This window comes from Tympanuchus pallidicinctus, unplaced genomic scaffold (genome assembly GCF_026119805.1).
Source record: "Tympanuchus pallidicinctus isolate F22 unplaced genomic scaffold, pur_lepc_1.0 scaffold22, whole genome shotgun sequence".
NCBI lineage: Eukaryota > Metazoa > Chordata > Aves > Galliformes > Phasianidae > Tympanuchus > Tympanuchus pallidicinctus.
Window position 1 is genome coordinate 27,204,807 of NW_026294739.1, and position 13,960 is coordinate 27,218,766.

Genomic DNA, 13,960 nt, shown 5'->3' on the forward strand with positions numbered 1-13,960 from the left:
TACCCACAGTGAACCAAGAAATAAGAAAGTGGGATGAAAAGCAAAAAATTTTTCTCCCTGCTGCACTGAGCTTGACCAGTATATGTGAGGCAGAAGGGTACTACAAATAAATCAAGAAGGAACGCTGTTTTCATTTTATCAGCTTCTGACCCTAGAAAGATATCCTAATTCCAGTACACAGGTCACAAAAGTAGGCATAGAAATGCCATACTGGAGATGTATCCTCTACCCCAGTTGCTGCATGGCCTTCTCTCCCTCCCTCGAAGAGGCTTAAGAAAAAAATGTACCCTTCTCAGTCTAAAACCTGTCCCCACCCCCAGAGCCTGGCACAAAGCTCTGCACACTGTGTACGCCTCTTGCTTACAGGCTGCAAAAGATGTACTGTGTGTACTTCCTCTGCTTCTAAAACAAAGGAATGTGCTCATAAATCAGAAACAGTTTTACGAGGAAGAGGAGGGAGAATCTTCTGTTCCCATCATATTTTGAGCCATACTGAGAACCCCACACATTCCTCAGCAGCAGTCACGGCATGAGGAGCAGCAGCATAACAGGCCTGGCATGCCCCTGACTCAGCCACTATGCTATTTTAAAAAACCCAGCCCTTCCAGGACGGGTTAGCTCAGGGCAAGGCAGCGCCCCGCTGGGGATCCTCTGCACCACTGGCTGGGCAGAGACATTGACACCATACAGAGCCCACGGAATTACTGCATACAGAGCAGTATGAAGGGGAGGCGGCACCCAAGCTAAGCAAGACTGTCAGCTAGCTTGGGAGCAAGACAGAGCTCCCAGCCACAGCTCAACAAGTCAGGGCCCCGCACCACCCCTGTGCAACACACACAACTTCAGTCTAGAGATTGTGGAGGAACCTTTCCATGGGTCTTACTTCTGTATTAGTACCACTGATATTAAGTGACAGTTGCAGTGATACCTACACTTGAAGACAGCCTCCTTCCCATCAGGCAAGCAAATCAAGACCAGCATACTGGTTACACAGGCATCAAACAGTAAAGATTTTTCGGATGCAGCAGACCTGAGCTACAGTCACTGACCCAGAGAAAATCAGAGCTGACTTGAACCTGTACTCCAGTAGGTTCCCACGTCAACTCACATCATCCTGTACAATAGGCCTCAGTTTCAGAAGCCCCTGTGCTACCAAGGCTGCCAAGCAGGAGTAAGAATGTTAGTTTGCTCACAATCTTTGCAGTTTTTCTTGCACATGTTTTGAGTAACTTTTTTCTCCCTATAATTTCGAGTATTTTAAAATGTCAAATGTATTTACACTGTGTTCTCTTGCACTTCACATGAATCATGAGTCATGCATACACCACAGAAATACAGTGTCAGAAACAGACCTATTGTACATGAATTGTACGTTCAGTTGTCAGGGGAGAGTTGTTCCATTTTAAGGACAAAACAACCTGCAGAAACGTTATGGCTAGTTAGCAAACATGCCAAAAGTCGTGCTCTTTTCTCTTTAATCTTTACTCTGCAGCTGACCTCCAAAAGATGTCAGAAGATACATAAAATGGCATGGATCTGCAAAATGGTATTAACAGAGGTGAAGGAATGGTGGAGAAGGATAAAAATGCCATAATATCCAAGCCTGTCTCACAAAACATCAGAGTACTTCTCTTATAATTGCTGGTCCGTAATACTCATTTCAGCAAGGCACTGCCTACTCTTAGCTTGTTCTGGGAATTGGCTCTCCTTATAATGCCAGAAACCATAAGAGCTGAACTCTCCCAAGCCTCTCTAGAACACATTTATTTCTACTGGTATTCAGTTAAAAAGTATGCTTGTGTTACATGTGACACCTGGGAAGTGACCTAGTATGCATAAAATCTTTTCAGACTCTAAAAGAAGTGATATGCAAACAGTTTAAGGAGAAACTCCAAGGTGCTGTCCTGCAATGAAGGCTGCTTTAGCCTCACATCTCATCCCCATTCAGCTTGCTGTTCTCTCCTTTCCCACTCTCTCCCCATCCAAGTAGTCAATTAAAGGAAACACATTGCCTAGGTTTTATTTCACCTACACTTGTAAAAAGTTTCTCAGAGAATCAGTAGAATGGATTTAATGACTGTGAGCACAACAACACTAAACAAGCAGACAAAAATATTGTCCATTAAGACAAAGCATGCAGCAAACAAAAATAAAGAAGTCCCACCAAAACATAAAATGTAGAAGAGACGAATTCTGTGGCCTGGCAGCTAATGAATGCTTAGAGCCAGGGAAAAGATACAGAGTTATCAAGAGATTAGATTTCCTGCCTCCTGTAAATTAGTATGTAATACGTACGACAAAAGTGCATAAAAGAAAGCACCAGCACCACTGTTTCTTGTTGCTGACAACAGATAGAAGCAAAAGCACTGGATACAAGTGTCAGCCTAAACTAACATGTAGGATTACTGAATTTCCATATCTTCATTTAAACACGGAGTCACTCTCTATTCCAGTGTATGTCTGTTAACTGCATGACAAACATATTTTCTAAATGCTAACAGCTGTGAACAAATTACAGGACATTACATTCTTTCCTCCCCATCCCCCCTTTATCCTTCTTTTGTTTTCCCTTCCAGCTGGATTGGTAAGGTTTGATCCTTGTTCTCATATTCCAAGGAATGGGGCAAGAAATTCAGCAGCTATATCAGCAAATTTATTACTACATAACAACCCAGCACTTCGGGCTCTTCAAGAGACCAGCAGCTTAAAACCATTACCAGGTAAATTCAATACTTCCCTCCAACCGCCAAGTGCAGCTAGAACTAGAATGCCTTACAGAAAGGAGGAGAGGTTTAAGAGGTCTGTGGCCCAGGCAATGCTTCAGTGGCAGAATATTATGGGACTTTTTGTTTATTTGCTTGGTGCATCTGAACTTACCAAGAAATGTGAGAGGTTAGTACACAACTATTGATAGTATAATGCGTACAGTTGCCTATCTACCTACATCAGTGAAAGATTGCAGTTAAATGCTGCACTATCTCTAGGCAATCTGAAGTTTACCCAGTGGAAAAAAAAAAAAAAAAAAAAGCAGAACCTATTTAAGATGCTAAAGGAACGTGACTTTGCTTAGGTGCATCTGTTTTTCCTCATGCTGCAGAGAAACCCATCATCTTCTGAACTGCCACTAAAGAAAAAATCTCATCTATAGGTGAGTTCTATAAGCATAAAGATTAAAAAAAGAAGAAAGAAAGAACAGGGAGTAAGTTTCCAAAAAGAGCCTGCTGATGCTCATCTAGGCAACAAGTTAAAACAATGTTGTGTGAATTATTCATCCTTTAAATGCTTCCATCACCAGAAGTTCTAGAAGAAAAAAAAAAAAAGAACAAAAACTAAAAGCACTCAGACTACCTGATTTTTTATTTTATTTTAATTTTTTTTTTTTTTTTTTGTGAACAGACAAAGTAGAACAGAGAAAAGTAATCAAAGAAGGAAATTACAGGTGTGCTGATGCTTCCAGCCAGCCTGGAGGTAAGGCAGTGAGAACTGCTCATGCTGTGCGTGATCACTTTTTTCTTTCTCATACAGAAACCAGAAGTCAAGAACAAGTTTGAAAAGCAGCTTTGTTCAAGTTTGAGTTCTGGCAGACAACCCAGTCGGTTTCTATTTGAGCCATATTCCTTCAGCCACCCATAATCAATGTTTAGTACCCACACACAGTAAATAAGAAACAGGTTCTCTGCTTTTATGCTTGTGAAAGAACAAATGCTTTGAAAATTACATTCTTCGAAGCCAATGTGAAAAGATTGCATCCTTATTTCAGAGGAACATTATCAAACAGGAGGAGGCGGTTGTTCCACAGTCAGAGAACAGCTTTTAATAGTCCAAACAAGTCTACAGTTTCTCATATTTTGGGCTTGCAAGAAAGAGTGTCTCCCCTCGATCCAAAAAAACCCAGTGAGATTTTAGGACAGCAACATCATGCTTCCAGCAGGTAGGCATAGAATTGGAACAGCCATGACAATGCAGCTCATCGCCAACAAGAGCAACATAGGCTTCTGGCAGCTCTGCCACTCCGGTATGTGGAAGGACGGAAAGACAGTGTTCCCATGATATCACAGTGATATCATGTTGATACCATAACAGACTGGAACAGACACGGCTGAGGTGGAAAATACTCCACCTTTGAGACGATGTCTCACATTGGGGTGGAAATATCTGACACTTTTCCTGTACCCAAGCATTAGAAGCACAGCTGTATGTACATTGTCTGACATCTACCCAAACCCACTGCCGGCCCCATCCCCTCCTGTTCCAATGGAGGGTTTTGCCAGCAGCCATCATGTAAGCTCTACTGATAAGCAAGTACATATTTTCCTTACGCTTAGGACAACTCTGTGCAGTTATGGTTAGCTAAACACTTTCTTTTTATAGCTCCTCTGTATGCAAAAATATAAGCTGTATAGAGATAGACAGTTCTTTGGCAAATCATAACTAATTATATTCTTGAGAGTTGAGCAGGGTTATTAAAATAATATCATGAACACCAGTTGCTGATTGGCCTAAAGACTGAATTTATTCTGGGCTCCCTCCAATCAGAATTAATCTTTCGATAGCACAATGAACTGTCACTTCTGAATCAACACCAGCAGCAAAAATGACAGCAGCCTGCATCATTACTCAACTAAGATAATAGAACTAAAGTCATTGGAACAGGCAGATGTTGGAGGATGTCTCCCATTTCAGAATAATGTTCCTGTCATAACTCAACATTTATTTTAGGGAAGCAAGGATAAATTCATTACTATTTGCAGGGTGCTCAGATATAACAGTAATAGGAGCCATGTAAGCTACCAATACAAAGACAGTAGAAATGCACATGGTATCAATACTAACCATCCTTCACCTGGATGACACAAAGCAGGGCAATGCAATCAATCCATGCCTGCCAAAGACCTTTTCCTGTGTTAGTGTGCACAACAGTAATCTGCCATTGCAAACTCAATGCTGAAGGGATGTGCAAGAGAAGTAATTCCCACACGATGCAGTATTCCATGCTTTATTCCTAGCAACCTTATTTTCCAGTAGCGTGTTGTGTCTGAAATCATCATCTAAAAAGCTGTTTGCCAGATTGCAGTAATCAGTATTCCCAACGCACAGAATGATGCATTTCTGCAGCGATAACCAAACTTCATAGATACGACAATTAGGAACTACTACTAATGACATTTAAAACTGGAGACTGCATTCTGCATGATCATTTCTAAATGACATCTTTTAATTTAAAAGATCAGAAAAAAATAATGGTTCCATAAATAGAAGCAAATGTCAGGCCCTAATCTATTTCAGAACAACAGTTACACCCAGTGCATGGGTGTATAAAGGTGTACATCCCATTACTGCTGGGCTTTAAGGACCATCTTACATCTTTGACCCACTGCATAATATCTCCTGCAGTGGTATTCTGGTGATTGAGTGTGTTCTAACTGCTTTGGTATTCAGATCAGAGTTCTGTGTTAGTAAATTAACAGGATTATCGATATTCATAAGCCAAGATTAATGGAGTTCATAGTCTGGTTAGTTCAATCAGATCATGAATTATGACAACAAGACATTTTCAAAGAGAATAAAACCACTTAGCCTGACACCAAATACCATCTTCAAATAGTAGACTAATATAAATACCCAGAAACTGAGTTTTATATATAGTTCTATTTTAATTTCATTCTCATTTTTCTATACACTCACAGGTTTTTCATTTTGCATTTCACTTAGGTAAGAATGACAGATAATATCCAGGACTTCCTGGCACATGCAAAGCCAGTTATCATATGTTGGCAGAAGGTCAAACTGAACACCTTTTAATTTGGCCAGTTATCTAGCTACAGAATGACACAAACCTGGAGCTGAGTGCCATTCCTGCCACGTAGCATGGTTGGAGTTGCTCAGCTTCCTCCAACAAAGCTCAGAAACAATGGATTTAATGGGGAGGGAAATACCCATCCAATTCTAATTGCTAATTCTGTTTCCTTTCACTGAGAGCAAAGTACCAGATGCTCTAGATTTCCTGCTTTGTCAACTGTAGAGGAGTATTCTGTTCAGCTCTCACATTCTGATATAGCTGTTTGTTGCTTGATAAAAGGTGGTTCCCCAGGGAAAACATAGGAGTGTCTCTAGAGAAATGGCCAGTACCTTATTTGGAAGTAGAACTCAAAGCCTGTGAGTTTTTCTAGGAATAATTCCAGATTTTTGGAACACTGCTCCCAGGACTTCCTCTGTTCCTCACTATACCACTAATTGGCTCAAAGTTGAAGTGCGCCTATTACATTTTAACGACCATCTTAAATAAAGAAAATTAATTTATAGCAGTTCATTTCTTCCTTTTTATGGAGGCTATAGGGAAAGCCACCAGCATTTATTCAATTCAAAACGGGTTCAAAATCCCCTACATTTGACTCTGCTCAGAGAGACCTTACTTAAAAACTCTTTGAGCAGAAACCCTTCTTACAATTCCAACTTACGCCAAGATAATGTAAAGAAATTGATTGACTATAAAGCAGATGAGCCAATTATCAGTGTGTTAAGTATGCTCTAAAATACCTTTTCCTCCGTAGTGATTGAAACAAATCTTAACGTGCTAACAACGATTTTGTGGATTGAACTGAAACTGAAGTTATTCATCGTCCCTCTATCTGTGGCACGGATATTTGTTCTTTCAGTCATGTGGCAGACTGCCATTAATGCACAGCATCAATACTCCTCCACCTGTGTTTCCAGCTTAGCTTGCTGACTTTGCATTGGAGCAGATAGGGAGCACTCACTACAAAACTCAAGAGGAGAAACAAGGGCTAACCTTCAACAGTAGTTTTCAGGACACAAATAATAATAGCTGAAAACATCTCACAGGTATAACATAAATATTTGTAAGTGGGCATATCTTATATCCTGAACTGAAGATGTAAACCTGTAATTTGCTCCATCTTTCTAAGTATTTCTTTGCATACCATATTAAAAGTGCTGTGACAGCTTAATGGCCTAGAACCTGTGGTTTTCAGCATTTTAAGTCCTTATTATGCACAAAGTTCATCTGCCCTGACTACTCACAGACATTGGCTTTTGGAAATATATACTTGTACTACCAACAGGAAATTAAACATTAGCTTTTCTAGAAACCTGTGAATTCCAGAGAGCTGCATCTGAGTGCTGAAATTTGAGCTCTTTAAAAGCTTGAGAGTGGATGTTCAGCTCCCTAAAAAGCAGAACACCTTACAGATATCAAAATAGACATCCGTACATGGATGTTCACAGATATCAGTAGTTATTTAAATACTTTAATCAGCTTTTCCAAGTGGTTAGAGATACTGATAGACTGCTGTGTGCTGAAAAGATTCACTCCTCCCCACTCTTAATAGCACATACTTATTTTAGTCTGTTCCAACCAGCTCCATCAAACCAAATCTGAAATTCCCCCTTCCCCCTTTTTTTTCAAGCAAGGAAAATTAATGATGCAAAACATAGTAGAATATTGAATAAGTTAGCACTGGAATGACTACCTTACATAGAAAACAGTAAGGATTTTAAAGAATCTGATGTTTCCACCTGATAGAGAATACAGTTCACATCATAACTCCACACTGAAACAAGCAGGAGGCAAATTTCCAAGACCTTTGAATAATGAAACAGTGGTTAATAAAGCAAATCTTATTTTTCCACTCCTCTTTAGTTTTTAATATCCTACTGATTTGTATCTACTAGCTGCAGGACACACAAAGTAACAGAAAAGCAGCCTCCCATCAGGAGAACAGTGCCATTCATCTAGCGATCAGGGCAGGGCACAGTGTGACCGTGTAACTGTGACCAAGAAATCTGGCATCACCCAGAGTTACCAAATACCATGCATGTCCCACTTAGTCTTCTGAGCATGGCCTATCCTCCTTTCTGTCTCCTCTCCAGCATGCATGGTAGATTGTCTTTTTTTCTTCACATTGGTTAGAATACTAGAGATACACTAAGAAAGTGGATTTGGTGCTGGTGTCTGTCAAAGAGGGAAGGAAGAAGGGATTTCTATGAAATGACTGAAGCCCCACCACCACTCACTAACCTCATATTTCAGTCTCAAGTCTCAGGGCTCTTCTCCTTCCCAATAGTTTTATGCTGGTTTAGGGACTCAGATGTCTGAGTCCATAACTTTCACACGCATGCAAGTACATCCCAGCAGCTAAAGGCAAGAGATGTTCCTCCACACAGTAATGCAGGAAGAGTTCAACATTAGTAACTCTGTTTTCTAGCTTGTCTCTACATATTAATAAAATGTTAAAAGCCTACTTATCTAGTCACTAACAGGAAGAAAATGAAAGACAGAGCTTAATATCTTCTTGAATAGTCACCACAGTTGCTATCTACATAGATTTAATATCTCCTGTTGCACTAGACTACTGAGATACCTTTTAGAAATGCTCATTTCTTAGTTGACAAATGACTAAGGATCAAGTCAACACCCTCCAATGGATTAGGGCACACATCGCATACAACAGAATTACATTTTTTCTATTTTTGACTATCAGTAACAAAATACATTGTCTGAACTCCCTCTTGAATAGAAAAATAGCATCTCAAGTAGTACGTAGAAATGCAGGTTTAATTGTAATGCCATAACTCACAGAATTTCATGAGTAGTTTCACTCATCTATCATAGCACATCCCCCTTGTTTGGCAGTAAGGAGTCTGGTCATATCTGGATAAGAACAGCTTTCAATGGTTAGAGCTGTTGCCCATCAGGAGACGAACTCAGCAGGGGCCAACCTTCCCTCCAAGGCACCATGTGACAAATGGTAGAGCACAACTGCTGGAATGGTTCTGTGCTTGGGAGACATCATCTTTTGAATGAGATACTGCAGAAGAAAATCTTTGACTACACAACCCAATAAGAGATGGCCTGTTCACAGAATTCTCGACAATACCGAAGCATTTTACATAACAATCGGCAATGGAATTTCACTAATGCTTCTAAAATCATCCTTCTAACAACTCAGATACAGCACAACAGAAACAGGATGCTTTTCCTCTGGAATTCTGCAATCATAAGTAATCTTAAAGTAAGTACCAATAAGATACAAAGGGGAAACATTTGGTCTGAATTTCAGCATAATCATTAACGTTATTCCAAGAGACACTGTGAGCAAGAATTTTCCTTTTTCATGAAGCTGGTAAATTCCTCTTGCTTTCAGTACCTTTGTGTCAGCTTTCAGGCTGTGCATGGAGCCCTCTTCTGGAGAAATTTGAAAAAATGAAAGCTTAAGAATGCAGCAGTGTGGTCTATGCATTTGTGGACAGTTTTAGGACTAATCTTCTCTATTCACTATAAAGACAAGCTTGTAAAATCTACACATTTTACCCAATTCACTTAATTACAACCCAGCAGAACATCACAGTTACAGTTAAGGCCATCAAAAATTGCTTTTCCTCCCCTCGTCCAAGCTTCACTCAAAAATGTTGTGTTGAATTCATCTGCCTGCATGAAACACAAAGCATACAAAGCTCGGAACAAGTTTCATTTTAGAAAAATAAAAACATTCTACATGGGCCTTAGGAAATATTCCTTGGGAAAACACACAGAAAACAAACCTGACTCAACAGATTCACAAATCTGTAGGTATTTACTGTTAACTGCACGTTTTATAGAGATATGCACAAACTACCAGAGGATACTCTGTTTGATTGTCAACTTCAGATCAATAAAGCTGCATATTGTAGATAAGCTTTGTAGTTTTACTGGTGATCATGAATTAAGGGTGTGAAACATATCTTACACCACTACTTCAGTTAACGCTCAGTTTTCCTCTTGGTGAACGCAGACAAACTGTCAGTAATAGTGCTGGCTAAGCCTCTGATAAATAAAAATATTTATCAACCACCTGTTTAATACAATTTTTAATCAACAATGCATCCCATTGAGCATGTGTACATGAAAAACTGATGCCCCATTAATATCTTTATCCTTTCATGGCTTTGAAAGACGAGTTTTCTAGATTTAACAAATACAGCTGAATTAAATGCAGATTAAAAACACACAGACCAGAAGTTACAAGTTTTACATCCTCAATTTAAAAAAATATATATATCAGAAGAACAGAAACACATAAACATTCCATTATTTTCAGTTCATGCTCCATTACTTTCAGTTCATGCTCTCAAAATCTCACCAGATATCTCTGAGACTTTTTCGTACACTGTAAACTTTGTCATCATTACTCTGAGATGAAGTTCTTCCTATCCTCTGCTTCCACAGAAAGTATTGCATTACTAGATTGCTATTGCTCAGAAATCATTTTATCAAAATTGAGCTTTTCTTGTTCCACTAGCACTGTATTATAGCAATCATTATTGCTACTACTGAGGAAAAAAAAATAAAAAAGAAAACTTATGAGAAATCCCAAAATGTGTTACAACTACTATGCAGCCAGATGGCTGCATTTGTTTAGTATGTTGTTTCTCACATTCTTCTGTTTACTTTTCCTGTCACATGCAAGTTGTGCATGTGGTGTGTCAAAGAGAAAAGCTGAGCAGCATTTCAGTAATTCCCTTTTTTCTTTATCTAAAATGTCATCATTTTCACTTCGTACTGTAACCTGTCAACACTCAGCATCCTCACTCCTGAAGACACATTTATGTACATTTGCTTATTACAACTAATTCATTCCTCAACTCATTTACTCTTAGACACAATACATAAAGTGAACTTGGAACTGTGTTAAATTACCATGTCTAGGCATTGATAAATGAATCTGCACATGCTAATAAAGTGGGGTGTGGTTTAAACACATAAATACAGAGCAATGCTAAAGCTCCACAAGCTGAGCCCTGCGGGTACTCAGACTTGCCTCAGCCTAGCAAGAACAGCAACTCTGAAGTACTGCTGAAAGTTATCAATGGACTGCAGAGATAAACAGTTTGCAGAATCCAGGGTTCTGCACTTCGTCAAATTTTAAGTGATTACTGGTATTAAAACTAAAAATAAAAAATAAAAACACGGGCTATGTGGTTTACTAGGTCTTAGAAGTCTGTCCCCCCCTCTATCATAAACATTTTCCTACAAGGGACCTTAAAAAAAAAAAAATCCAAACTCAAGCTGAAGAAAACTGAAAGGAAAAGAAAAATAAGAACAAGAAAAGACAAGTCTCGGAGAATACCAACCAAACTGCAGTTCATCAAGGGGGGCTCAAGCCCAAGGTCAGGGGCACCAGCTTGGTGTACCCCCTGGTTACCCCACTACCAGGTGCCCCCTCTCCCTAAACATATTGCCTCCCATGGCCAGCCCTGCTGTCTGCCCAGCCTGGGTGTCAGCCCACATTAACAACTTCTCTGCAGAAGCCTTTTGCACACCCCTAGCTCATCCCAGAGGCTCTCAGCCTTCCCTGGGTGGTAGCTTGCATGCTGGGGATCCCCCTTACATACACACACAGCCCCGGCCCCAGCTGCTGGGGTGGCCCTGCAAGAAACTCCGCATACATGCTGCTCTGGGACCTCAAACTCATCCTTCTCCAGTACATTCAGGCACCGTGCCTACAGCCCAAAAGCAGTTGCTTTCATTTACTGCACTCACTGAAGCAGGACTGTAACCCTGAGCCCACCCAAATGCCTCTGTGCTTGCTCACATGAGCTCCGATCACGGAGTGCCTCACTGCCTTGCAGCTTCAACCACCCACCAGTGCCTGTCCTCCAAATCAGGCTCAGCCAGGACTCAAGTATGCCCACCCAGACCCACAGCTTGTCTGTTATAGTTCACATGACTGCTGCTCACTTACACAAGCACCCTTGGTGTGCCTCCTCTCAGCAGCAGAGCTCTTCCAACATTCACCATTCTCTGCTCTTTCTTCTATTTTGGAAAAGCAAATTAAATTCTTTCTGGAGATTGCAGTTGCACAAGCACCAGTGCACAGACTCAGGAATCCCAGCACTACTTTGACACTAAAATCTACCAAATCCCTAAGGGTTAACAAAACCACTCGGTCACCAGTCAAAAAGGAATTAACTTTTATCTCCACTCAGAGCACAGGGTGCCAGTGCCACCATCACTAAATGCAAGAGTTTACAAAGCTCCTAAGACAAAAGAAAGAAAGAGGCATTTATGCTGGACAACAAAGGATTCGCAAACCTCCCCAGAGCTTCCAAAAAGTAAGCCCTGAAACAGCAGCAAGAAGAAAAGAGAGCAACCAGAAGGTGTTGAGAAGTCAAAGCCCTGCGAGACCCTTTGCTTTGACAGACAGCAGCAGCGGGGCTTTAGCAGCTCTGTGTTTTTAAGGCTGGGTGTTTTTTCCTCTGCTTTCTGGCAGAGGGGGATCTGTTACATTTAATAAGAGAAAGGCTACATAGTAAGTCATTAACAGTAATACACATCTATCAGGAGAGAGTACGGGAAGGGAGCCTTTTGCAAGGTCTGATTTTATTTTTCCTCTGCATTCTCCCCTCCCGTTTTTAAAAAGCAATAAATAAAGTGGGCTGCCTATAACAGCCTATCTGCCTACTACCCGGCAAAAGCCACAGAGGAAAGAGGCAAATCAAAGTTGCAGCATTTGATATGACAGAAAATATTGCTGCTGCAGCTGCTACCGAGACACTTGAAAGATTCCCCCCCCCACCCCCCCCCTCTCTGAAAGGAAACAAAAAAATGCTGTATATCATACAGCAAATTTCTTGTAATTGTAAATCAGGCAACTATGAGATACTACATTCCTAGCAACTGGCTTGTAGCAGAGATCCTGCATCTTTCAACAGTAATTCAAGCAATATATAATTACACAAATCAGACGTGAATTACAAATACTTTCAAATCCAAATGCACAAGAGAAAGAAGAGGAACAAAAAAACCCACATTTCTTACCTGGGACAGCAGAAAGGACAGAGTAAGTTGAGTTTTGTGCTGCATTTTGCCAGACTAGAACGTACCAGAGGCTTTTTCATTCATGCACTCGGCTGCACTGAGCATATTTTCACTGTGAAACAGCCTTTGAGAAGAGACTCTGCCTTGAGAGCCAGCCAACTTCCCAAATAGATCAGCAGCATCATCACTAAAGCATTGGATAGAGTCTGATGACCAGAACCAATGGCTTTACAAGGATGATTTCTTCACAAAGCATCCCCATTTTGCATCACACACATTGGGCAAGCACCTCTCACAAACACAGCACCTTTAGAAAGCATTTTGCTTTGGTGTATTTGTGTTTAGTTTCAGTCTAACAAATCACACCTTGCAGATCTCAACACTATTTTCCCTTTTAGAGAATTGAATTGCAGAGAGGAATAAGAGGAACTCTGAGCAGTGCTGCCAAGATGTTCTCTTTATTAAAATGTTAATAAGGTGTGCTTTATTTTCAATAAATAAAAAAAAAAAAAAAAAAAAAAAAAAAAAAAAAAAAAAAAAAAAAAAAAAAAAGACCACTGCAGTTTTAGTTACTTCTAAGCCTCAGGAGCAGAAATACAGATTGTATTTTATGTTTTCCCCTCAATCTCACAAATCACAATGAAGACAGATCAATTCTAACCTGCAGAAAAAATCCATCATATAGCAATAGATTTTATTAACTGCTCAGGTAATGGCAGGACTGGCTTTTGATTAAATGTACTTGAATCTAGGACAAAGTTTCTAAGGTGCATATCCTTCAATTACAAAAACTTTTCTTGTTTGAAAGAGGGAACCTGGTGTCTCAAGAACAAGCTTTGCCTGGATTGGTTGCGTTGCAACCAAGTAGCACCAACAGATCGACCACAGACTGCAGTTTAATTCCCCCAACTCGAACATTTTCAGCTCCTCCTCTCCTGCCACTCCCCATTGTCACAACACAAAAAAGGACAGCACCTGCCCTTTTCTGTCTTCTTGAAGTCACCGGGGTTATTTAGCAGTACCCTTCCCCCACCTTCAGTATTATCTCAACCCTCCTCTTTTCTTCTGACTTTACACTTTTCCCTTGCTTGCTCATCTGGCAGACTTGGCTGCCATCACACCCTGTTCTGCCCCACCACGGGT

General features: G+C 40.3%; 1 protein-coding gene across 2 annotated transcripts in view; it reads right to left on the reverse strand.

Annotated features, from left to right (window-relative positions):
* The window catches only part of CDH13 (cadherin 13), a 433,086-nt gene extending 420,111 nt beyond the window's left edge, over nt 1–12,975 (reverse strand). Inside the window, exon 1 of one of the 2 annotated variants that reach the window (XM_052685882.1) lies at nt 12,818–12,974. In XM_052685882.1, the coding sequence (XP_052541842.1) occupies nt 12,818–12,862 (45 nt within the window). In that variant the 5' untranslated portion in view covers nt 12,863–12,974. Of the gene's footprint in view, nt 1–12,817 lie in introns of both variants that reach the window. The other variant, XM_052685881.1, reaches the window with a different exon arrangement.
* Nucleotides 12,976–13,960: the final 985 nt, after the last annotated feature.